The sequence below is a fragment of the Brachionichthys hirsutus genome, unplaced genomic scaffold (assembly GCF_040956055.1).
Source record: "Brachionichthys hirsutus isolate HB-005 unplaced genomic scaffold, CSIRO-AGI_Bhir_v1 contig_468, whole genome shotgun sequence".
NCBI classification, from domain to species: Eukaryota; Metazoa; Chordata; class Actinopteri; order Lophiiformes; family Brachionichthyidae; genus Brachionichthys; species Brachionichthys hirsutus.
Window position 1 is genome coordinate 331,390 of NW_027180322.1, and position 25,549 is coordinate 356,938.

Here is a 25,549-nt window from a genome sequence, read left to right on the forward strand (position 1 = left end):
CAAGAACTGACACTTGAATCTAGACTGATGGATGTATATTATTCTGCCAAACAACTGTTTAAAATGATGTAAGGTGAGGACAATGAACACAAGACTTGCAAAAGCATTGCGGAGATCTCTCCAAAACCCAAATGACATAGGAATTACCAAATGAAAGATCTATGTGAAAAAGAAGCCAAACGAAAACCACCCCCATCCTATCATACATTTATGCTTACTTGACCTAGAAACTGTTCAACATCAGCATCTATTATTGGGTTTTTGTTTACAATAGGAAATAAAAAAAAATATATATACCATGATTCCTAACAATATAGAAAATCTGGCAGCTGAATAACATTCAAAACCTTACATTTCTTGTCACAAAGCTAAAAATAAATGTACAATACATGTGCACACAGAGCTGCATTTAGTGTGCATCCCAGTGCTGCTGCTAATGCACTCTATCCTAAATAACACACAACCAAAATGTGCTCACCTTTTTTCAGCTTTGTACCACTCGAAAGTTGGAGAAGGAACCGCAGCTGCTTCACACCTTAGCAGAGCTGTGCGTCCCAGACTCACTCCAGAGCTTTTCATTTCATGGATAGCTGGGGCAACTGGTGAAAGTAACAAAAATAAGAGAGAGTTGTTTTATCACGAACACAAGGAAAAACACAAGAATACATTTAAGCATTAATGTGACACCTTGCACTGGTGTGGTTGATCTTCAATAGGACAATCAATGCCACCCTGGTCAGTGCACTACAAAGTGTAAATGAAGTGTAATGATAAATAGCTTAATAGAAGTTCAAAGACTCAATGGCACAGGCCGGTTTTGTGACTCCAAAATGGGCTTCTTTCATGTGCTCAATTGTTGTATAAATCTCTTTGCCAGTGTCTTGAAGGCAGCTTTATATAAGGAAAGGCTCACCAGCAGCCCACTCCTGTAATTCAAATATGCACCCTGTTTATAGTAACACAGCCTTAAATTAAATATAATTATGCATTGGAGTTATCAAAAATTACTGCAGTATTTTATTGATATACTATGCACTTGGACAACAAATAGCTAAACCAGTACTTTTAGCATTATCATAGTCACATAATGACTGTTATTTAAATAATACTGAATTAATAAAAGCTGGATGGTAAATAAAATAAATTCATCCACTTTAACAGTAAAAACAATGATTATCCAAATGGAAGCGGATGCATGGAGGAATTCATTCTCACTCGTAATAGATGACTGATTTATTTATTTCATTGTTTTGGTATTCAACAGTGGCAAGGTGTGGTGGTGCGGTCTGGTTGGTGTTCAGTAAAGGTTTAGAGAGAGTGGGTGTGGTTCAGGGAAGCAGGATTGTAGCGGTAGTTCTGTGTTATACCGACTTCTCTCTCACCCTTACCTGCAGCAACATGTTGCATCTGCAGGGACTTTGTGAGATTCTGTTTGATTTAAGGAAGCTGTGAGATTGAATTCAAGTTTGCATTAAATACTGACCTATTAAGGACTGTTACAAACTGAGATAATTCACACTGTGGCAGCAAAGTCACTAACACAACCCATCATTTAAAGGCACAGGGCTCAATCAGTGACATTTTGTATTGTGTAAAGTAGGATTGGCCTGACAAATAAAACACTCTTCTGAATACACAATTGGAATGTGCCATTGACATAAAATACAAGCAAAATTAGTGTGTGCCATGGATGCAGATTCTGATTAAAAGCCTCTGAATCACAAAAGAAGGCCAGAATCTTAGGGACAATCATGCATCTTCATTAAATTGTCCGGCTGTGTCTGAGAGCGAGATGTACTATGGACTATTTGCATGTCTGATAATGAGCTTTAAAAACCATGCATTTTAAGTCATGAGTCATTAATGCAAATACATGGATTTTTGTCAGACAGATTGCTGATACCTGCCCTTCCTTCAAATGAAGAAAATGCAGCATAGTCTCTCTGCCAAACATTGAGAGACCATAGAGATATACAAAGTGTGATCATGTAACAGTTGTGTAGAAGATGATACATCTGGGTATTTGTACACGTTGGGTACGGTCATGTAGGAGAGGTACACTAAGGAGACGGTGGCCTCTGGTGATGATGGATGCCCTTCCACCAACCTCCTCCTGCATCCTAATGAATGCATTCATATAACTACTGTATGCAGATTATCCGTCCTTGCATGAGTACCAGTTGTGCTACAATCTTTCTTCTGTGGGCAAAAATAAATAAATGCAGAAATAACTAGAAAAGCACTCAGAGTGTAGACCTCCGCCAAGCAGCTCATCCATCTCCTAATTGGATGTACACCATTGACACGGTGATCATAGAAATATAATAAGCTGTTCTTGATATCTTTATACACCAACCATGACAAGTAAACGTGAATCGGAGTTGATTTCTAACTGATTTTTGAATCCATAAATGGGGTTTTCAATGTTAAAATTTTATATTTCCTGACCTCATTCCGGATCCAGATGAAATTCGATGGTGAGATAGAGGCCCCCACCCTACATGACTGTCATATTCCATAAACATTGGTCAATAATAGTCTGAGATATTGAAAAACACATTTCTAAGCTCCTTTGACTGCAGTGTTACTGAAAATGTCAAACTGATCCAGAATCCATAACCTCTTCTGGATCCAAAATTGTATAAACTGTTCATGGTAAGATTCCAAACATTTGCTGAAAATGTCATCCAGATCCATCCATAACCTTTTGAGTTATCTTGCTAACAGAGAGACAAAAAACCAACAAAGGTAACAAGGTGAGTCATTCTGTTATTCCGGTCCATATATCACAGAATTAAATGGATGTCATGCTGAGGACATTGAATTGTTGTCTGTGCTGGCTGTGTATGTGTATGTATGTGCATACGTAGGGTTTGTGGTGCCTTGTTTTTATGAATTATATTCCAAAAGCCAAAAGTTTCAACCCTATTTAATCTCACTTCACAAACTTTAAGTTTGAACTTCACAGATCCCCCCCCCCCCCCCCCCCCCTACCCGACACATCATAAAGATGTTGCACAGCCATCAGTATATTTGTACAAGAACCACAACAGCATGCACCAAAGAATAAATGGGATGATCAAAGTAACATCAGAGTCTACGCTCACCAGAGAAGATGTGAAAAATATTTTAAGAATATGAAAGGAGAGAAAATCGCAACGGTACTCTAAAGCACAGAAATATAAGCCAATAACAAATACGATACAATCAATGACCACCTGAAGCTTAGTGAATCCTTGTAATCCTGTTTTGGTGTTATTGTGTGGGGCCATTGATTATCTGAAGCCCCTGAAAGCACCAGGGTGACCTGGCTGTCACTCTGCACGGATGCTGGGACAGTGGACATGGTAGTCCAAGCAGATGTGTCAATACTAGCTATGCTAAAACGTAAATATCTAAAATCACTTCTCAAAAGCCTATCCAAATTTGTCCCTTTAATGAAGTTGTGTACTTTATGAATACCATGGAATACCATGCTTCATTCATTACATTCAGTGGATTGGATTAATGTTTTACTTGAATGTCGTGTTGCTGATCAACATGCAGTGATTATTAAGGATTCATATGTCTCCTTAATAACAATAACTCGCACTCATAAAAGTAACAATAACTCACACTCATAAAGGTTTACCATAATATAATTCTATCAAATGAGTTTGGCTTCAAGTAATTGTCCCTATCTCCACTGAAGTCATACAATCATTGAAACCTCATGAAATGTTGTTTGTCCAAAAAGGCAATATATATAATATTAAGTATTTCAATATTTGAGCTTGGCACTGGATCTGTTAAGAGCGATTACAGCCATAAATTGGAGTTCAATATAATAATTTCAAATTTCAACTCGCTGGTATGTGCTATATCATCATATATTGTGCAATACACTATCAAGATTTGGCGAGCAATGCAAAAGTACTGCACTAAAAGTCATGAAGGCCCAATAATCCAGGTAATTTAGTGTCTGGAGAATGCTGTGCTAGTGTTGTAAATCACACTTGGAGTCAGGGTGACTCCACACGATGGGGGGTGAGGGGTTGGGTCCAGGAATAGCACAGGCACAACAGAAAAATGGGTTGTGAAGGCTGGGTAAAAAAAGGCTGGGTAAAAAATAACCAGTTTGGTGTCAATACCGAACAGACTTCCATTACAGCTGCATCACTCAGGGCTCGTAATCAAAGCAACGGTGGTGTAACCAAAAGTGCCTACGGTAATTACAAGCATGTTAATGATGCATAAGATTTTTGACCCCTTGTCTATTTCATGATAGGGGTTTGCTGAAAAATCATCCCACCTTCGTTTACAGGATTTAATTGAGCCATGTGCTGTAAGTAGTCCTCATGTGACTATTAATGATTAATTGCTGTTCTTCAAGCACTAATACGATTTATTTAGCTGCAAACCATTGTTTGGAAAGAGAATCCAGAGAACGCAAGAGTATTAATTAAAAGATCAATTAATAATCCCACCTCTTCATTCAGATTTGAAAATCAGTTTTCATTGCAATTAAGAAATGGACTCATCAGTGCGTGACTTATCAGCTTACATACAGAGGCAGTGTTCCCCACTGCCATCTGTGGGCTTCATTGTCCTGCTTTTTTTTTGTCCGTCAGGAATGGCTGTGCTGCCAAGATTCATTAATTAATTAAGATTTCTATTCAGAACAGCTCGGGAACATTGTGTTCCTTCTTTTAATACAATGCGAGGCATATAAATAACTGGTTTAGTGGTCAGGATTGTGTGGTTTGACAGTACGAAGAATCCAATTCATTATCTGAGTTTTACACTAAATGGTTTCATGTACGCAAATCCCTACCTCTCTTTAAGTTAATTCAAATTTGAGACATGGTACATGAGTTCATAAAGTCACTATATCACCTGTATGAACAAGCTAAGTATTTATAATTATACATGCTAACTGATATATGATCACAGACATACAAGCATAAGTTATACTCCCAAAAAGTGTAGGGATGGTGGAGAGAAACATGCTATGTGTTGTCGAAGGGGAAATAATAATAATAATAGTCTAGAAAAAGTAAAATAAAAAGCTTATCAATTAATTAACAAAAATGTTCAAGGTATAAACAAAACAAAACAAGCGTCCCGTCACACGCATCACTAAGGTTGCCAACTGGCCCGCTGGCACCACACCACTGGCATTCTCGGCTTACAAACCTCAGGTCCTGAATAACAAAGTGGTCTCAGCTGCAGGTCATCCACTACAATAGAACAACTTGCACAAACAAAACAATTGGACAAAGACACAGATGCTTCCATGACCGAAACACCTCAATTTGTGCTGATGTTGACAGTCATTGTTGAATGTAAGAAAAGCAAACATTTTGAATGAAAACCAAGTTCAAATGTGACAAAAAAATGCCAATAAACAAAGCAACAAACATTTGATCCAGCTTTTTGAGGGGATGTGGACAGTCTATAAACTGTCATGTGTAAAAATACAGGCATGAAACTTGGGCCTTTACCTTTAGCCATGTTATAAAGTTCATTTTAGGTCACAAAAATATGACTTTTCTGTGCTTGCCAAATAATTCTGAAACGGTACTAACAAGAAGATTAATGCTGCAAAAAGAAATCCTGATTCTGCTCTCTTATTCATGCCCCACACGCAACTAGAAATCCAAATAGCAATCAAGACAAGAGCTTTGGAGAGATGTAGAGGAATGGATTTACATCCAAACAGCTCCAGGGTACTGGCTTTAACTCTACTTAGGATTGGATAAGAATCCAATTCGAGGAGGTTTCTCTTTTAAATTATAAGTCAGAGTGTTTCATACGACAAACTGTCATATGCTCAATTGAGACTCTGTGTCTGATGTTAAATTACTGCCTACAACACATGTCACAGTGGAATGAATATTCATTCTCCCTTTGATCCACCTCTACACTGAGGCTATGGAAATTTTTGAGTGTAAAATGAAACACAGCAAACATGCTCCCTCCCTTAATAGCTGTATCCTTTCTTGTCTTTACTTGACTTTGTTATGCTGGGTGGCCAGGAAGTAGTGTTCCTGACCACAAGTAAACAGGTTTATCTTCTTATCTATTGGAGATGGTTATGACACCCCCAAAGAGCTCTGTGAGGGCAGGGAGAGGCGCATGCTGTGGATATACCAGGGCAAGGCTTGAATCCCAAACAGGCCAGATGACAGGCGCTTTAGAGGGAAAGGCAGGGTTGGAACAAACAAAATACGAGGTGATTAAAGGAAAATGCAGTCACAGAATGCCCCTCCATATCAATGATGCCCAGAAACTTGTCAATACATTCCCCTTAATTGCTTAGAACTGTTCTATTGTGCATGCTCATAATTAATTAAAAGTGATCAAAGTTTTGTTATTCAATTACTGCAAGCAGAAGAGAAAGTGAGGTCCCCTTCTTTGTATAAACACAACCATGGTGAGTATGTGAGCAGAATTCACAGCTGCAGGGCACTGGAAGAGGAAGAGGGTTTACAAATATCTGGCAAACCAAGCCGTACATAAGACTCAGACTCAGTCTCCAAAGCAAGAAAAACCTTGCCAGGAAGGAAAACAAGTGATACTGAAGATGGAGCGGCACCTCTGCTGGTTTAAACCTGAACTCTACCATACATCAATGAAGAATAGTGGTGAGACAAGCAAGCAGCCTGAAAGAAATCCCAAAATAATAACCCGTAGAAGCTAGTGTGTAAGGAGGACTAAACCAAAGTTCCAGATTCATGCAAAAGAAATGACTATCGTAGCAAGTAACTGGTAACTCTGACGTGTCATTCATTCAATATGAAGTCGGTGTGGAAATCTCTCTGGAGGGGGAAGGTCAGAACTTTCTTAACTTGAAAAAGAAACAGTTTATAGATGCCGTTTTGCATTTTGTGGCTGATTATTGTACAACAAAGCGGCTTTGTTAATTCATTAAACACTAGCTTTTTTTTTTTTTTATCTCATGAGGAGATTTTCCATGGTTGTTTTCTCTTCATCCATCCCTCTGATGAAGCCAGCTAGAAATTATATTTATGGCTTTGAGTCACACTGTGTGGTGAGAATTTCAGCCAATAACGGTGCCCACCTGCAGAGAAGATGAATATGTAAATCTGAAAAGTGGATCAGAAAACAAATTTCATCAGGTAAAAATCACCTCTGAATCATTTCTTTCGCCAAGTTGAGCTTTTCAGACAATCTGATTGTCGTGTGACCGCCTGGATGACTGCCATCATTTGAGTTTAGCTCATGAGAATTCAGTCTACAATCATCCATCATCATCACAAGGCTAAAGACAAAAGACACTGGAGTTCCAGGAATCTAATTAATATGAGCCGATCAAGGTATTCCATTTTTTTTTGGCCTTACACAAACTCAAGCAGCGGTTGCATGTACTGGAATTGATGAAAACAACTCAAACGTAACTCATCATGTCACTGAAAGTCAAGCGGCAGACTCTGGGATATAGAAGGCCCTCGTGTTATTATGATGGAGCTTAATTTTGTTTTCATTAGTTTGGTTTGCCTATTTTAATTAGTGCCCTTAATCTGCAATTAGCCCAGAGGTCAGCTATACTCTTAGTTTCAAAAATGACCAGTTTAAAAGCGGAGGGGAATTGTTTGGACATGCAATTAACTAGATTGTTAACCCGCAAAATGTCAGTGTCCTTCACGTCTATCTAGTCTTATGAGAATGATGAAAGAGAAAAAGAAGAAGTAATTGCTGAATAATGTTTATGACTGCATTTCATTTAACGATCGAGTCTGATAGCTTATATCTTCAAATGTTCTTTTTATGAAAGCTGAATCTTATGTTCTATTCTCTTTTTGTTTTTTAAATGGCCCAATTCATGTTGGTGAGAACAGAACAGACACTGCCAGAAGTAAAATATCTACAAGACCATGCACCCTTTGAATGCATTGCCTTAAGTAAACTTCCTACGTATTGCCATGTAATCACCCTCCTTTGTTTGTGTTGCGGTGTCGGCTACCGTTTTATTCTTAATTTAGAATGTGGGAAACTGAGCCCGTACCAATACCCTGGGCTCCTGAGCTCTCAGAGAATACAGCTTGATGGGTGAGCATGAATGATGCAACACATTGGGACATGGTCCAAATGCTTCTTCTTCCTTCAAAGAGGAAGGACTGCACCGCAGTGGAGAGGAGGCAATGGAGGGTGGCCACCAGCTGGCTTAGGTTCTGCCTGCTGTGGCCATATCAACCGCTCCAAAGGACATAATTAATATATTCTGCTGCCTTATCTTCGAAAACAAGCACATTGCAATACTGAGTCTCCATATAGTGAGAAGATGGATAAAGCAAGTGCCACGAAATACACAATGATTTATTATGCACAATGATAACTTTTGATGATTTAAACATGAAGTGAGTAACTCAGCTATGACTTTTGAACAGATACCTCTTATTGCCATAAAAAGATGTCAACATGCAAATTCACTTTGTTCTGCATTACAGACAGCAGCATTTTTTTTTTTTAGGTATTGTAGTTTCCAAGGGCTATAACTGCTAAACAGACCCAATAAAACATTGGACTTTTCATCCATAAGGGGCTTGTGAGGCCAGGAAAGTCTGACTCTGTGCAGCTGAATGTTGGCCATAGCTCAAACAGGGTGCCAGACATTATGAAATATTTATACATTCAATGGAAGGAAGCTGTGAGATTTACACTCAGTGGAGGCACAGGCTGCTCTATCACCTCCATGAAGTAATTACTGAAGACAAATGTGCAAAGATTTGTCAAGAGACATGCCAAATGTGTCACTGGACTGTAAAAAAAAAAGCACTGTTTTTAAGCATATAAACCATCTTTAATGATAATGGGCCCAGACACGATTTAGAAGTACATGCTGCTTTACTGGTTCTGACATTTCACCCACACCTCAGGTTCAGAAATATCCATTGGTCAATTCAAAAATATCTATTGTCATATCTTGCAAAAGGGTGTTTTCATTTCCTGAAAGGAGATTATGGTGTTCATTGTCCTGTATTATTAGGACATTCTGTTAGGATTCAGTTGCTGCTTTTGTATGTTAAATTGCTTATATTATCAATATAATACTTCAAAGCATTTCAATGAAAGGTCTTTGGTGTGTCGCAACTAGGCTGGATGTAGAGAGAATCTCTGCCGAGCAGTACAGAAGTCAGAAGCAATGCGTGAGAGTTTACAGCCGATACAGCACATGTCAAACTCAAGGCCTGGGGGCCAAATGTGGCCCTCCAAGTCATTTGTTTGTGGCCCGCGAGAGCTGTGTGCAGACATTTGTTTTTGTAAAATGCTGCATCTGTCACACATGTTCTTAACAGCCCACATTTGTTGGTTGTACTGCAGTTATGCCCCTCTCAACTGTGACAAAAGAGTTTTGAACAAACTTAATGTCATAACTTGTGTTGGATGATATTTTTCTTTATTTATTATTTAATATTTACTTGAATAAGTTTGCTTATTGATCAATGGCGTAGTGTGGTATTCTTAACCTGATCATTTGAAAGGATTTATGTTATAATAACAGCAATAATCTATCCATATATTTTTACAACTATACAATTGAATATGCAATGTTTGTAACTTAAGTAGTGAACTGATCAAACGGAAAAATTCCACAACATGGCAATAACAATAGCAACACGCTGCAGTCAGGAAATGAATAATCTGCTGGCGGTGACTATTGAAAGTTATTTGAACGTTTTTGTTTTTTCCAGCATATGCTGACATGTTGATCCCTGCGACATATGGCGCTCAGGATGAGCACGAGACAGCTCCATAGGTAGTCGGCTATATATGGAGCTGTCCAGTGCTGATCCTGAATGTGAACTTCAGCACTGGACAGTTCAATATGTAGCCAGCTACATATGGTGCTCAAGATCAGCACTGGGCAGCTCCATAGGTAGTCGGCCATATGTGGAGCTGTCCAGTGCTGATTCTGAAAGTGATATCTTTTCCGCGGCATTGACTCGGGGAATGTTCTTTATCTTGCCCACTTCGGTTGTTTTTTTTGGTTTGCGCATGTCCATGACAAGACAAGGTGGTGGCTTTTTGGTTTTATTTTGTATTGATTATCTTTGTTATCTTTATCCATTCAAATGATTGCATTTGATTAATAATTAATAATATTAGATGTATTAATTTATTCCCATCACAAACTTTGGTCCATACTTGGGATTTTTCTCATTTACAGTATGGCTTTATCGCTAACAATTTTTAAGTCACGACCTTTTAAAAAGGTGATATCAAAACTGAATATTTTATTGTACACATTTTTTACTGTGTTACGGTTTACATTTGGCCTTTGGAGGGCAAACATAATGCTAATGTGGGCCTTAGAGAAAATAGGTTTGACACCGCTGCTATACAGCAATGTCATTTTTTTTTATTAAAGACTATTTTCTGTCAGAAGTGAAGCAAATTGTTATCTGCTTAACCTAAATAATTATATGAACTATACAATTAAGATAAATAATAAAGGTTTTTCATAAATCAATTTATAGCTTCTTGCACTGAATGCACTTCCATGGTTCATATCAACAACAGAGCATGAGAAGCTGGTCAATGACAGAAACGGCTCTGTGGCTCTGCTTCAGATAACTCTGGGCAAATCCTGCCTTAGCACTTGACAAACTACACCATACTCTCATCCGAAGTATCACTCTGGTGATCAAGCTGTTGTGACTTGATCTGAAAGCAAAGAAAAGTCCCGCTAAATCAGTTCACTTCATTTGAAGACTAGCCCACATATCCCTGTTCAATCACTTTGCAATTTGCTGTCTGACAATGACATCCCTTATCAATCATCGCAAATATCCCCTCTTTTTGGCCAGATAAAACACCACCACTCAAAGTTCTAGTTATTTTTTACTCTCGAACCCATGTCTCAGTGGAGCTATAAATAACTTGTCTCTAACACTCTACTCAGTCCCAGCGCATTAGAACCACGCATTACACAGGAATAATGGCCATTACACTTTGTTTCATAATGAAACCAGAATGAAAGTTATATTATGCAGAGAGGTGAAAATACATTATTGGACTCAAACTTTTAAAGTTTGTGAAGATTTGAAAAATCTGTGTATAAAAAAACCCCATAACCATTTCTTAAATCTTGCATCAGAAAAGTTGAACAATTACCTTTTTCCTTCACTCCTCTCCCCTCTGTGGCTGCCTTATTTAGCACAGAGGGCATCGATGCAAAAATCTCTATGCACAGTAAAATAAAGAAGTACTTTCAAAAACAGAGACAATGACAGTAATTGTCAGACTCCCAATTCTGGTCCTACCTTTGAGTGGTGATTTCCATGTGACCACGATAACCAAGCCCTGTATAATTTGTTAATGCCCCTGTTCCTCATTACTGTCTCCTCACACTTTTGAAAGACTCATTACCTGGATAATGGAATAGTGCTTGGTACAGTCAGACAGTGAATTAATCAGCTGCTTGCACAGACAAAAAGGGAATTCTCACATAAAATATGAATACACATCAAGTTCCAGGTTGAACTTTTTCAAGCTTATAGATGGTAAACTTTCTCGAAGTGCACCATCAGGGACATGATACTGGTATCAGTGAATTGTCTCTGCAGGTCTTACATGCATCTGCAAGGCTAATGTGAAAAAGAAACCCAAGAAGGTGATATACTTACAGTTGACTGTGACTTTTACTGTGTTGGTGTCAGGAGAGGCGATGTCATTTAAAGCGCTGCATTCATAGTCTCCAGCCTGATCCCTTGTGATGTCAGTGATGTTAAGATATTTGCCAATGTCATACTTCTTGGCTGGAAATAGAAAGAAAGAAAAATGAAGTACTTACAAAGTGGACAAAAAGAATAGAGACACAAAGACAACGTGCACAAAGAACCAGAAGACAGCACTGGATTGCTCTTCTTATTGCTTCCATTTTTGTGCTTATCTCAAACTAAAGTGTGTCTAATTTACAATCACAATTTAATATAAATCAAAATCAATCAGAGTAAATACAAAATGAAAGTTTTAATTTCATTAGGGAAGAAGTTTTACCAAAGTAAATTTGGGCCCGCACAGTGAGACTGTACATTATCTTCTGCCAACCCACCAGAACACAAAAACACACACACACACACACATACACACGTGCCTTACATACACATTTTGTCAATACTGTATGAAGTAGTTTGTTGTTTGTACTCAATTTGTGACCTGCTGTTTTTCACACATTGCCCAAAAACATGCATTTTATGTAGTTCTATGTAAGTTTCTCCGCAAATCAAGACATTCCAGAAGAGATGAGGGAGAAGGTGACTGAAATATATTGAACTGGAAAAGTGAAGATCTGAGTTCATGGCTTCAGTATTCAAAATGCTCTTACCAAGAAGAATACACAAAAAATTCGAATATTCTAGCATTCTCACTTTTAACACATTTTGAAGACCTTTGAAAGAATATTCAATCGACTGATGAGTCAAAAGCTGAATTGCTTGGACAACAGGGATCCGGATACTTCTGGCAAAAAAACTAACCAAGTGTTGCACAGATAACATTTCACCTAAGGTCAAGCATGGAGGGGGAAGTGAAATCTTGTTGGAACGCTTTGCTGCTTTGGAGCCAAACAACTTGAAATCAACTGGAATTCTGCTACGCACCGGAACATTCTTAAGGGAAGTGTCAGGCCATTGGTCTGTGAGTTGAAGCTCAAGGGCGACTGGGTCGTGCAGCAAAGCAATGAGTTGTTTACACAAGTTGCCTTTGCTTTATGTGGAATTTCATTTGAGATGTGAAACAGAGATACACGTAACAATATGACAAACAAGGAGTGTGTCCAAAGCTTCTTTATAGAACTGCGTACATGAAGTAATGGTGGTTTCGAATGAATGCTGTGTGAATGTCTTTAAAAGTCACAGAGGAAACACACAATTAAGAATCTCCCCTGCGAGTGAGTCGAATACTTGTTAAAGCTATTTGCTTATCTTGTGACCCTGGTGGGATTTTAGATCCAAACTAGTAAGCTGTTGTGGCAGTGACAACAAGGTCTTGGCAAAGATATTGAAAAAAGAGCGTAGAAAAATGTCTGAAAAATTGATCCACACGCAAGCATTGGATGTAGTCGGAAAAAAACATTACTATGCCAGGAGAGCACAGGGATAGAGACATAACACAAAGAGCTCCATTTTAGTGGCGGTGCACGCCTCATGGCTGGGCTCTGCATCATTAAAGTGGTATTTAATCATTGCTAGCAGTTTTCCTTTTTTAAATTTAATCCCAATGATGTAGGAGGGGATGTGCAGAAGAGTGTCAGTATGGTGCTTAAATGGTGCAGTGCAAGTTGGATGTCAAAAGTAACAGGGATTTGCACATACTAAGCAACCTGCATGTGTAACTCTACCGAAGTAATAAACAGGTATAAAAACATATGTACTTTGTATATATATCTTAAACATATATAACAGCATTCCAGGGAATTTCTTTGGTATGCAGGAAAGCATAAATTAAGAAATGAAAGAACTTTATTCAAAAGATGCTGGCATGAGGGATCTCTGGAAGAGAAAGGTCATAATCTGTCAGGCAGAAAGAAGGGACCGTTTTCTGGCAATTTATTCCATAATATTTGAAAACATTTAAATTGAATATGACTTCAAATACTAGTTTGCTGTGTAAATTGTTCCACTCTATTGTTTAGTGAGCAGCCATAGGAGAACCGAGATAGTGAGAGTCAGAGCCATGGAAAAGACATGGCAAACGGGTTTGTAATTAAGGATTTAAAATTCACTCATTATGGGGGCTCAGCAGGTGGACATTTCACTCCATCAGAAATCTTTTCAATGCCCAGCGGGAAATTCTTTTTAGGAATAACTTAAATCTTTTTAAAGCAAGTTAGGTTAAACTGCCATAATATGTTAAAATATATAATCGTTTGTCAAATTCTCTTTGTCAATTAATTATTGTACAATTTGATTGACGTTCGGCTCAAATCTAGGCAGCCACTACACCTGATAAAAAAAAGGGAACATAAAGACAATAAATCATGTGAACAAGAATAAATCCAGTCTGCAGGTCATCCCAACAGGATTTCACAATCTATGTCACAGTGACATATATAGATTTATCCTCGATATGCCACATGGGTTTCCTAAACAGCGGCCTTAATGCAACAATGCCCTAGTATTTCACAGTAATGGGAAGTTATGAGCCACAGGATGTGGGAATCTGTTGTGTGCACTTTTGTATTTTACTGGAGCTATGCAATAAAAAGCACTGACCCATGAGGCCGAGTATGCTTGATGCTTCCAATATAATTTACCATACCAAGTGGCCGGATCAGAGTGGTCTGCTTGCCTAACGGTGTTGCATGACCCTCTCTGAAATTTTCAGTTACGTGTTTCAAAGTAGAAGAAATAAAGCTAAATTTATCAAATATTTGTAAAACATTGCAACATTTCACTGTTGTAGATAATAAAGAAAGGTGGGGAAAATAATATATCAAAAGAGAACAAAGGTTCCTTATTTGGAAATGTTAAGACATCACAATCTAAAATAATATAATACGTGCAAGTGAGCAAGATGATGATGCTTCCTGAATATGCTAAATATTACCCGTTAATAGGGACCAAAAGCAAATTATATACATGCTTTTTTTGCAAGTGTCGAAACCTTTCTGAAAAGAGGTTGAAAAAACTTGAATTAATATTGTTTGTTTGAATACATGAACTTTAGAGTTGACGATAAAAAAAAACATGGATTATGTTAATCTATTGTACATTTAAACAATGTAGTTGAGAGAGAAAGGGAATAATCTGCACTTTCATGCATTACTAACATTGATAACATATTCCTCGCAGGAAATGCATTTTTAATTATTGAGAGCTGATAAAAACATGTATCATCACAGTTGAAGTGCAGGTGTACATTATGACATTATATAAAGGTTCTGATATTTTCCTTTTACAATGGCTGCATTAGCACGTAAGGCTTTACGTGACTCAGAGACTGCCATTCAACAGGGCTCTTTGGTAAAATCCACAGGTGGATTCCATTTAAACTGATGTCAGTAAAAGATGGACTCCGGTGTGAAAATAGTTCCGAATAACACCTTGGAGATGGTCAAACATTAATCAAGTTGAGAAGAAATGTAAAATTGTCACAAATCATCTTTGCAAAGTCCACTAAATTCCACTGATCATTATATGACTGCAATGATGTACATGTATGTATGTATCCATTAAATTACATTATACAGAATGTCCAACATTTACCATTTAAATTACAGTAAAACATGTAGTTTCAAACTAAACATGAAAAACAAAGATATGTTTGTGGGATCTAACCAGAATTGTTTGTGTGTGTGATGAGGACTATGAGACGCTGCCGAAAGACCCCTTCAACCTGAGAAACTAGCCACTCTAAGCAAATGAAAGAAATGATAACAATGTTAATTTTATATTAGGTGCCAATGCTGTCTGAGTCCTGTTGCAGTAAGCAGTTTCTCATATTGTGTAGGGGAGCTGTGAGGACACTGCCTTCAGGGCTGCAATATACAGATAGGGAAGGCAACAGTGAATAATCCATTATAGCACAGAGCAGCATTTGCTACATCAATTTATCCTTTTAACTTCTGAAAATGGAGAACAGCCCACACTGCTGCATTGTGTACTGTTGGCTTCTGACCCAATCCAAGGTGTGGGCCAGAACTCGGGGTAGAATCACACAATCTAGAGTATGCCTGAAAAACAGGGTCTTACTCGGCCTTGATGTACGCCCCCTCTCTGCTCCCTGGCTGTCAATTCAAGGCCTAAAATTCCAGGGAGCTGTACCAGGAAAAAAGGAGCCTTAAATCATGTCTGATTGCAAGTACTGCCACATCAGTGACCCATGGCATTATCTCCGTTGCTTTCTGTGTGGACAAATATAGGCATGAATCATACTTTCAGCTGCTGGATGAAGCTGGGCTGAGAGAGCGAATAAAATAAAACATACACAAATGTATAGCTTAGAGAGGAGCATACTTTCAAATAAACAAACATATTGTGTTGTGAATTAGAATTAACATAAAACAATTGATGAATGATTTATGGGAATGAAAGTATCAGGTAGGAAAGACAGAATAACAAATGGAAACAAAACACAAGTACTGGAAGATTAATGTATTTATCATAGTACTCTATTTAAAATACATTTTACAGGGGGTCGTTGACTGACAACGACAATTGGTTCCGAGGGTTTTGTCGTATGCTGACTCTGTGAGATGAGGGCGGTCGTAAAGTCGAACTGTCGCTTGTACTTTAGCTTTAAATAAGCTGCAGGAGTTAAGAACTAAATGAAAGGTTTCCACAGCTCACAGTCTGACACAGTGCACATGTATGTTGATTAATGCATTATGCTCTAGTAGATAAGCCTCATAAGGGCATGTGTATAATATTTAATGAGTTTTTGCGCATCTATTCAGGATGCCTCCTGAACGCCTCCCTGGTGAGGTGTTCAGGGCATGTCCCACCGGGAGGAGACCACGGGGAAGACCCAGGACACGCTGGAGAGACTATGTCTCTCGGCTGGCCTGGGAACGCCTCAGGATCCCCCTGGAAGAGCTAGAGGAAGTGGCCGGGGAGCGGGAAGTCTGGGCTTCCCTGCTTAGGCTGCTGCCCCCGCGACCCGGCCCCGGATAAGCGGTTGAAAATGGATGGATGGATGGAGTTTTTGCGACATCAATTGTTATAATTCTTTCATGAAAAATCTGATTCGTACAATCAGACAGATGCATTTGCATTTGGCACACACAAAAATGCTAGATGTGGCAAAAATGAAACAAATTTAAAACTCATGTATGCAAATAGTTATGTATACATTCTCTTTATATGATGGAATGGCAGTTATTTCATGGTTCAGGCTTTAGGTTCAGGGTCTTGACAAATTGGCCAACACAATGATTAGGAGACAAACCTTTCCTACTGAAACAAGCACGTTCAGGTGTCTGACTTGATCTGTGCGTCACTTCATTGCAAACTATGTGAAAAAGAACCTGACAGTGAACCTGGTGAACAAACACCCAAAACACATTGCTGCTTGACCTGACAGGAAAGATTCAACGTTTTTAGAGACATTATAAAGTAATGTTTGGATATTTTTTATTTTATATAGACATAGAAATAGGGCGCAGTGGTAAGCACTGTTGCCTCACAGCGAGATGGTCGCGGGTTCGTCTCCGGCTTGTGGCCATTCTGTGAGGAGTTTGCATGTTCTCCCCGTGTCTGCGTGGGTTCTCTCCGGGTTCTCCGGCTTCCTCCCACCTCCAAAGACATGCAGCCTAGGCTGATTGGTGACACTAAATTGCCCGTAGGTGTGAGTGTGTGTGTGGCTGGTTGTCTGTCTCCGTGTTGCGCTGCGATGAACTGGCGGCTTGTCCAGGGTGTCCCCTGCCTCTCGTCCATTGACTGCTGGGATTGGCTCCAGCTTGGCCCGCGACCCGATAGCGGAATAAGCGGTTAGAAAATGGAATGAAACATAGAAATAGGCTGAGGCACTCTACAATTAATGTTGCCATTCAAATCTGGAGCGAGCAAGCTCTTATGAGGATAAGATGCAAACTGCTGGTTTTAGTGTGTGAAGGTTATGTGGTACTACCTGCTTGGAAAGAGAAAGAAAAATGTGTGCCAGTTGAGAGTTATCACAGGAAACAATCAAATAGGTATTCCAGTCAACCTTTTCAAAGGTCACACTCCTATCCCATGGATTCAAATCTCAATGGAAAAAAAAGCTTATCAAAGCAATTTTACAAAGCCATCCACCCAACCAATGGGAAGGAAGCAGGTTATGTTTATTATTATATTATACTTTACCTTCTTCATATAAGATAAAGAATAGTGATGAAACAAATCATCGAGCAGCATTCATAATCAATATCTTGAAAGGCTGACATAATATCTGATCAGTTTTACATTCTAGTAACGATGCTAGGTCTAAACTGATAATGACTGGGTTGTTTCTAGGAGTAACACAAATGTTCCTCTGAGGGTATTCCTTATTTCACCTGTGACGTGACTGAAAACACGTTTTAAACCCATGGCAGGAGCTGCATCAGTGGAACAGTCAGAGATAGAATAAATGCTGAGGAACACAGACAATTAAACACTAACTTTGGACATCCAAATTTCACTGCATGCAAAAGGAGCCTGAGCGGTCTTTCCAGTCCAAAGTGCCCCCATCATGCACAAATCAATTCAAGCTATAATGCACTTCACAGTAAAGGCACTTTTTTTTTTACTTGGGTATGCTCTACGACTAGGAAGGCTCCGCTCCTTCTAACAGTGATGGTCTGTCAGTTGCATGTACGTGATTCATTTTGTATCTCTAAGAGAGGAATATGCATTGACTTTATATGAACACACTAAACCAAATTATGTTCTCTATAAATGGTTTATGGCCACACTTCAATGGGTGCAAGAAAGTTTTATTATTAGCTGGCGGTTGTTGGTTGGCAGGATGGAGAAAGAATGGGGGGGAATGCAAGCACAAAACAGTCAGTGTGGGAAAGGAGCTTGACAGTCAGGGCAATTTATCATTCTGTCAAACTTCACTGACTGCTGCAGCAGAACTTCAACGGTGCACAATATCGCCAAGCCCACCCCCAAACTGGCTGAGGGTTGAGGAAAGCATGACCGACAAAGATAACTTGAGCCATTAGCCATTGCACCTGCTTGGCCTCACGTCAACGGAAGTGATAACGCCTGTATTCTCAAATAGCAAAACTATTGTGGAGGATATGTAATAATACCATCAGTACAGTCTGTATGAGATCAACAAAAAACTGAATTGAAGATTAACCTCAAACTTGCAATGATGTAATTTTTTACTTCATACATCATCATTTATCTTGAACTTTAACTAGATTTTTGCTTTAACTTTAACTCTGTATCAGTCATCAGTCTACAAAATTACTTGCAATGTGCATTGGGCCCGAGCATTTGAATTAAAAAGCAAACAAATCAAGAAAAGGTATTTCTTCCAGTCTTATCAACACATCACTGATGAATATTCAGTTTTGACAAAAACGAGTACATGCCTGTTACTATACATTTTCTTTGTTGGCAATACATGTGTTTATCTATGTGCATCAAAAAACATTGCCTATAAGCTGTGTAACCTTTAAAAAAAACTTAATTGGAAAGTTATATTTGAAAATGTGTAATAGAAAAAAAACAAAGGTGTGAACATATTTGAACAATAGTTTCATATCTATTTAATCAGTTATTATTAAATTGTACTTTCAGTTTCATAATGTTCTTAAATGGAGCATTACTGTTTACTCCTTGCAACAAATAACCTCTTCATTTTCTTAAAATCCTGAAAAATGTGCTTCTTTTGTCGATGTGTCTTGATAACTACTGAGTATTTCCGTTAGTGGCTGCAGGTCTCCGTATATTCACATATGACTGCACACGCACGTTGCCTCAGCACTAGCTCGAGCAGACTGATCTCCATATCTAACAGATTTAATGAATTCCATCGATATGCAATAACCCATTACAATGTTTCAGTTGTGCCATGTCCTTTGGACAGTTCACTCTTACCACAATAACCCACTGCGGGATCCCATGGCAAATGGTTTCTTTTCTGATGTGCTCAGAGACAGTCTGTGATTACATTTAGTCCGGGACCCTTTTCATTGGACCGTCGTATCCTTTTTTCCATGGCACACTTCAAAGAGTGGACACTTCAAAGTACAATGAGTGACTGCCACTCGGAGTCGGAGGATGGCTCTTTTGATCATCTTTTGGAAACTCCCAATCAGGGCGAGTGCAAGAGAGGAGCATTTTGACAGCCATAAGATAAATGCAGTCCTCCTCACAAGTTATCAGATAAGCTAAGCAGGCTCTAATCCATTAATATGAAAATGAGGGAGAGCTCAAAGTGGCTGGGTGGGGGCTTTGTAGCAACTGTTAATGCTGTGGAATGAGTTTTCAAAGGGAGGATTCAGCATTCAAACTGCTGACAGATTGCACTCTGACTAGAAGCTACCTAAATAAATTACATTGACAACAATAGAGATATTCTCCATTAATGCACTTTAAATGATCAATTAGAAAGTGCCAAGGCAAGCCAGTGTTCTCGCTGGAGACATGAGACATCCTCAATACTCAACAGGTTTGTTATTGCAAAATGGGCTCTGATGAAACATGAACTACTGCCTTATGCCTATGGCAGAAAACAAGGGTATCTTTTGTTGTTCAACTTGCTTGAAGTGTCTCCTTTTAAAATGCCAAAGTACAACATTTGAAGAGATTGACAGATTATGGGTGATGATACTTTAAAAGATAATGGTTATCTTATTTTTGATATGGTTGGTGAATTTACATGTTTACATGCTCACATCTAATGTGCATGCTTTCTGTCTCTGTCTACAGTATACCAATGGATGGATGGATGGATGGAGCAGAGAACAATATATATAAAGTATATGGGTATCAAATCATCACCAATTTCATCACACCTTCTTTCACAAATCCATCCAAACCTCCATCTCTAGTTCCAGCCCGCCAATCTTCCCTTCTGTCCCTCTGTCTTCCACATACTGACCGATCCTCTGTTGTCTCTGGTCTGTCACCTATTGATCCTGTCGATGCCTCCTCATTTCCTCTCTCTATGTATTCATTCCTCCATCCAGTAGCATAGGTTTACGAGATGTTAGGTGAACTCACCTAATGGGGTTATGTGTCTCCAGGAAATGGTTGGCTCAGGTTTCCCACTGGCTGTACAGATGAGTGACACATTGCCGCCCTCGTTCACCGTGAAATCGGAAGAAATGTCATATATTTTGGGAGGAACTGGAAAAGAGAGTTGAAAATACATAAACAAGGTTAGCATTTGAAATGTACAACATATAGTTCATATAGTAGATGAAACACATACTTCACTGAAATGACCCTAATGAGGCAAAGTGTATGTAGCGTATATCCAATAATATTTGTGTCTTGTTAAATAAAATGTTTGATAAAGTAGCTTGCTCAGATATCTCAAAATTAAAGCATCACTAACACAATTAATATGCATCAATTTTAATTCAATTCAACACACTCTAAGTGCCGACACAAGTTATCCCATATAGCACAGACCCAGACATTGGTCTTCAATTTACAGTCTCAAAGAGCAAGAATAACCTGTCTGATCAATGATTAAACTGCTGCCTGTTACTATGTTTAATATTTCATGACAGTGCTTGGAACAGTTAGTCCCATCAACAAAGGTCTCGATTGGCTCAGTTGCTTGAAACATCTATTCATAGGAACAAAGCAAAACATTTTTAAATCACATACCAAATGGATGCAATCTGGCAGTGATTCATGGGTCTGCTAGAGGGTTATACTTTGGGCTATAGGGTAGCTGTGTATATATATAAAAAAAAGTACATTTGCAATAAAACAAAGCTATAAAAGGTATCCCATCAGCACTCACTGCTGGACAACATGTACCACCATAATGCAAAATGCTTCTGGGCAATCCTGGTGGAGGTCTGCCGTTTCAGGTTTCTACATGCTGCTCAGACATACACAGACACACACGTGGTCATCCACAACGACATGTCGACACATTCAATACCCCCGCACATGTGTGCAGACACAGGGATGTGCATGCAATCAGTAAGATCTCAATCACTCGGGGAGCTTGTCATGCAGTGGGCTGTGTCATAAAGTCATAACCTTACAGTTGCCATGGGATTCAAGATCTCTAATCCATCCTGCCCACCAGAAAATTGAGCTGAAAAGGTGAATTCAATTATTTTAGGTTCCGTTTCTGGGGTAACGTGTTCTCATTTGTCATTGAACTCGGTTCTCACCAATACAGAGGATGCTGATACAGTATGAACATACAGTATGAAAATGAAAATTACACTATTAAGTGACAGTTTAATTAGTTTAAGGATGACTTTAATCTCATGATCTTGTCTTCTGTCTATCATCTATCTTCTATCTATCACAAATCATGTTTGTGTAAGGGAAAGAGGGAAAAAATCTCATAACATTGTCAGTGTTAAGATAATGACTTCTTGGACAGGAATGCAAGACTTAATATAATATTGATAAACCCAAACAATAAAGATGCGAGTAACATGGAAAAGCCCATGAAAGTTGAACTAAAACCAGAATTGTAAAGTTGACACAGTGTTATTATGAATATACTATCACAAAACATGACATTGCAACACTCCAGTTTTTTATTTCATTTTTTATATGATCTTACACCCCTTGTATTGACCCAGTCTCAACCTACCAAAGATATGAGGGACTGCACAAGAAAACATTCTCCTCACAGGCATTTTGTTTTCTGGGGGAACAGGAATCATTTTGATCAACAGATCTTGATCTAAATGAGATGAAAGTGACGGACCTTCACTTTCAGAGGACCAGAGGCAATGTTAAATCTAGGTTATTGCTTGTCAAACTGCAGTGTTTACTTGCTGTAGGGCCCCACTGTTGACAAATCTCTTCAATGTCTGATAGCACAAAATGGAAAATGTTGGGGATGTCTACTGATCCTATCTCTCTCCATGGCAGGGACTAAGAGGTTTTCAAAGTTCAGATGAAGAGCCTTCAGTTGCTCAGCTCTGATCCATGGCTGAGATGTTTCACTGTATAACGGTGTCTGCTCCATGAAAGAATAAATAACAAGCACAGGAAGCAGAATAAAGGATCAATAATCAGTGGTGGCTGCTCGTCATTCAAGGAGGGGAAGCTCCTTTTTTTCCGGCCTACATCATAAATGTGTTATTTCTATGTAAATTCTACCCTGGCTGGAGCTGTTGTGCGAGGTTACTGTGAGTGTGATCGTGACCGGGGGAGAAGCTCCGCAGCTGCCGTTGCTCGTTGTGGTAAGAAACAGAAGAGACAGAAGAGAGTCGCCAAACACAACACTCGTCGTTCTTAACAACTAGTGAGTGTTCTCCTCCGGGTTGTTCCTCCTGAGCACCCTCAGGAAGTGGAGTCGCTGCTGGGCCTTCTTCACCACCGCCGCAGTGTTAGAAGACCAGGACATACATAGAGTACAGGAGCGGACTCAGTACACATCCTTGTGGGGAGCCGGTGTTGAGTGTGAGTGTATCATCAGCAATGACGATGTTCTTCTGAATATCACACTGTTGTGGGTCATTAGGATTTTGGTGCAACCAAGTTGCGTTCTACACATCCAACCATTTGTTTGCTACAACGTATATCGATATTTCTAATGCAATAAAAAAACCTAAATTGTTACAGTTACTGTTTAAACTTTCAGGTCTTGTAAACTATCAAATACTATCTAATAGTAAATTTTAATGTGAGGGGAATATAGTGACAAGTACATATTACTGAAAACAAGACTGGAAGTTGGTACTTTGTTCAAGCATGCTAAAAAAGATTGTGTTCTGGTCAGAGGGGCAAATTATTCACAGTAATGGAGAGCCCTGTGATGAAAAATCTTTCAGACCTTGCTGTGAAAATTGGTTGCAAATTTCTTAGTTGGCATATTACCTTGAAAGCCTGGAAAGCCCATTACTATCATTTTTGTGGGGCTGCTTCTTTTGGAGTGTCCCACATTATACCATAACCTCCACTTCATGAAGCACGAGAGCCAGTCTTGACTGTGTACCTACCTATGACAGCATGATATTAGAAGTCATGCATACACACAGCGTTTTGTTTCTTTACACGCTAATTCATTATCAATGTTACGATTGTCATGTTTGGCCATTCATCTCTAATTTCCCTCCTCAGTCCCTGCAGGAGGCATTGATAACGAGCTGCTTCAGCTGATCTTCTGAGTGGCATTATTGCCTGACTTGCAGTCTCCTTCGGTGAAAAAGTGCACCTCAAATGATGCCTCCTTGAATTAAGGAACTGTTTACAGCTCCACTACATAAATGCACTGGGTTTCTACTGCTACTTTGAAAATTCTGACAGGCCATCTCCAGGACGACTTCTGCTAATTTGCAGGACACTATTACTGGTTTAAACCAACTGCCATCCAGCTTTCCAATTAGAACAAAAAGGGAGAGCTCAGCAACCTGTTGTAATGGACAGCAGAAAGGATGTTCCTAAGGGCTTACTTCCATGCTGTTTAATCAGAAGTTTAAACTTGAACTGGTTGACCAGCCTAAAAGTCCAAAATAAATACAGCATATATTAGAGCCACGTGACGCCATCCAAAATCGCATTATCTAATAACACTGTGAAATCAGATTGGGACAGTTATATGTTATTAATATTCATTTCAGATGTTAAACCTTTTTAATAAAAGATTTGACTCAGAATAAATGACATTTCAGTGCATATTTGCATCACTATGTTTTTCAAATGTTTACTGTAAAGTTAGGCCTTAACTCAAAGCTAACTGGGGACAGCAGAGGCAGGGAATACTAATGATGTGTTTGACATAGCACCTTAGTAGCATTAATGAAATAGTCCTACTTCTTGTGTTTGACAGAATATTTGTTATTCACCATTAATGGAAATTTGTGACTATTGTCCATAAATCTCCATACACTCGACGTCTCACGCAAACCAAGCAGCGTCCGTCTTGCAAAGTGTACAAAAATAATTATGCTTCAGAATTCAGCAATGTCTCCTGAATCAAAATTCTGACCATTATTTTAAGCAACCCAAAGCACAAATGTAACACCTTCTGGTCCATTTTGAAGTCCACAATACACTTAGTTTTAGAAATGGCTCTCTCTACAATTCTACATTAATAGAATTAGAATGCATTGAACTTGCGTTATTCTGGAGACAACTAGTGAGGGTAGCAACTTGATTTGACTCGTCAATTAATCAACTAATTCCACCTTCATTTGCTGTAATTCAAATCCTCTGTTGTCTACCATCCATCGTCCTACAGAAATTAAAAGGCTGATGATTACTGATCTGAGGACATCAACAACAAGTTGCAATTTGAAATTGGATTAGAAGCAGATTTGAGTTTCGCTTTTGCGGATAAACCAGTAAACCAGAGATATTTGAAATGATCCCTGCAATTTCATAAATGCCTACTCTAAATTTCCTAAATTGCAGGTTGTTAAACATGATACTGATACGGGCAGATGATAATTTACCTGTAAACATGCCTGTGTGCTTAAGGCATAATATACAGCTCAATAATGAGACCGTTTCCATACAGCTATTCCTTAAGGTTTACATCTTTTTCCTCACTACAGGCAGCAAAATCTAACAAAATTCCAGTCCGTTAATGAGGTGGCAGACACAGAAACGCAACATCAACAGTGACTGATTGCATTACTCAAAGGGATTGCCTCCATTTGCACTCTCATAAAGCAGGCACACATAATTAATTGCACTTAAATTCGGGAATAGTTAACTGAAGTAGAAATAGAAATCTGTAGTTATTTGGATGGTTATTTGACAAAACATTTGACCCTATGGATTCAAGGCGTGATTGTGAAGTGTTCTTACAGTCAAGGCACAATATTTGATACTTGATACAATACTTCCAATATCACCTGCAGCTCTCTCATAGTGTTATTAAACATATCAATCTCAATCACCCCCACCCCCCCCCCCCCTCAAAAAAGACACAACCACATGCCAAAAATAAAAAGCAATAAAGTGTTGAG

The 25,549-nt window shown here is 38.8% G+C and overlaps 1 protein-coding gene across 1 annotated transcript in view; it reads right to left on the reverse strand.

Annotated features, from left to right (window-relative positions):
- The window catches only part of LOC137912704 (neuronal growth regulator 1-like), a 102,610-nt gene that overhangs the window by 29,933 nt on the left and 47,128 nt on the right, over positions 1–25,549 (reverse strand). Inside the window, exons 3-5 of the mRNA XM_068756838.1 lie at positions 20,649–20,774; positions 11,631–11,762; positions 479–599 (exon numbers count right to left, since the gene is read on the reverse strand). Of these exons, the coding sequence (XP_068612939.1) occupies positions 479–599; positions 11,631–11,762; positions 20,649–20,774 (379 nt within the window). The remainder of the gene's footprint in view (positions 1–478; positions 600–11,630; positions 11,763–20,648; positions 20,775–25,549) is intronic.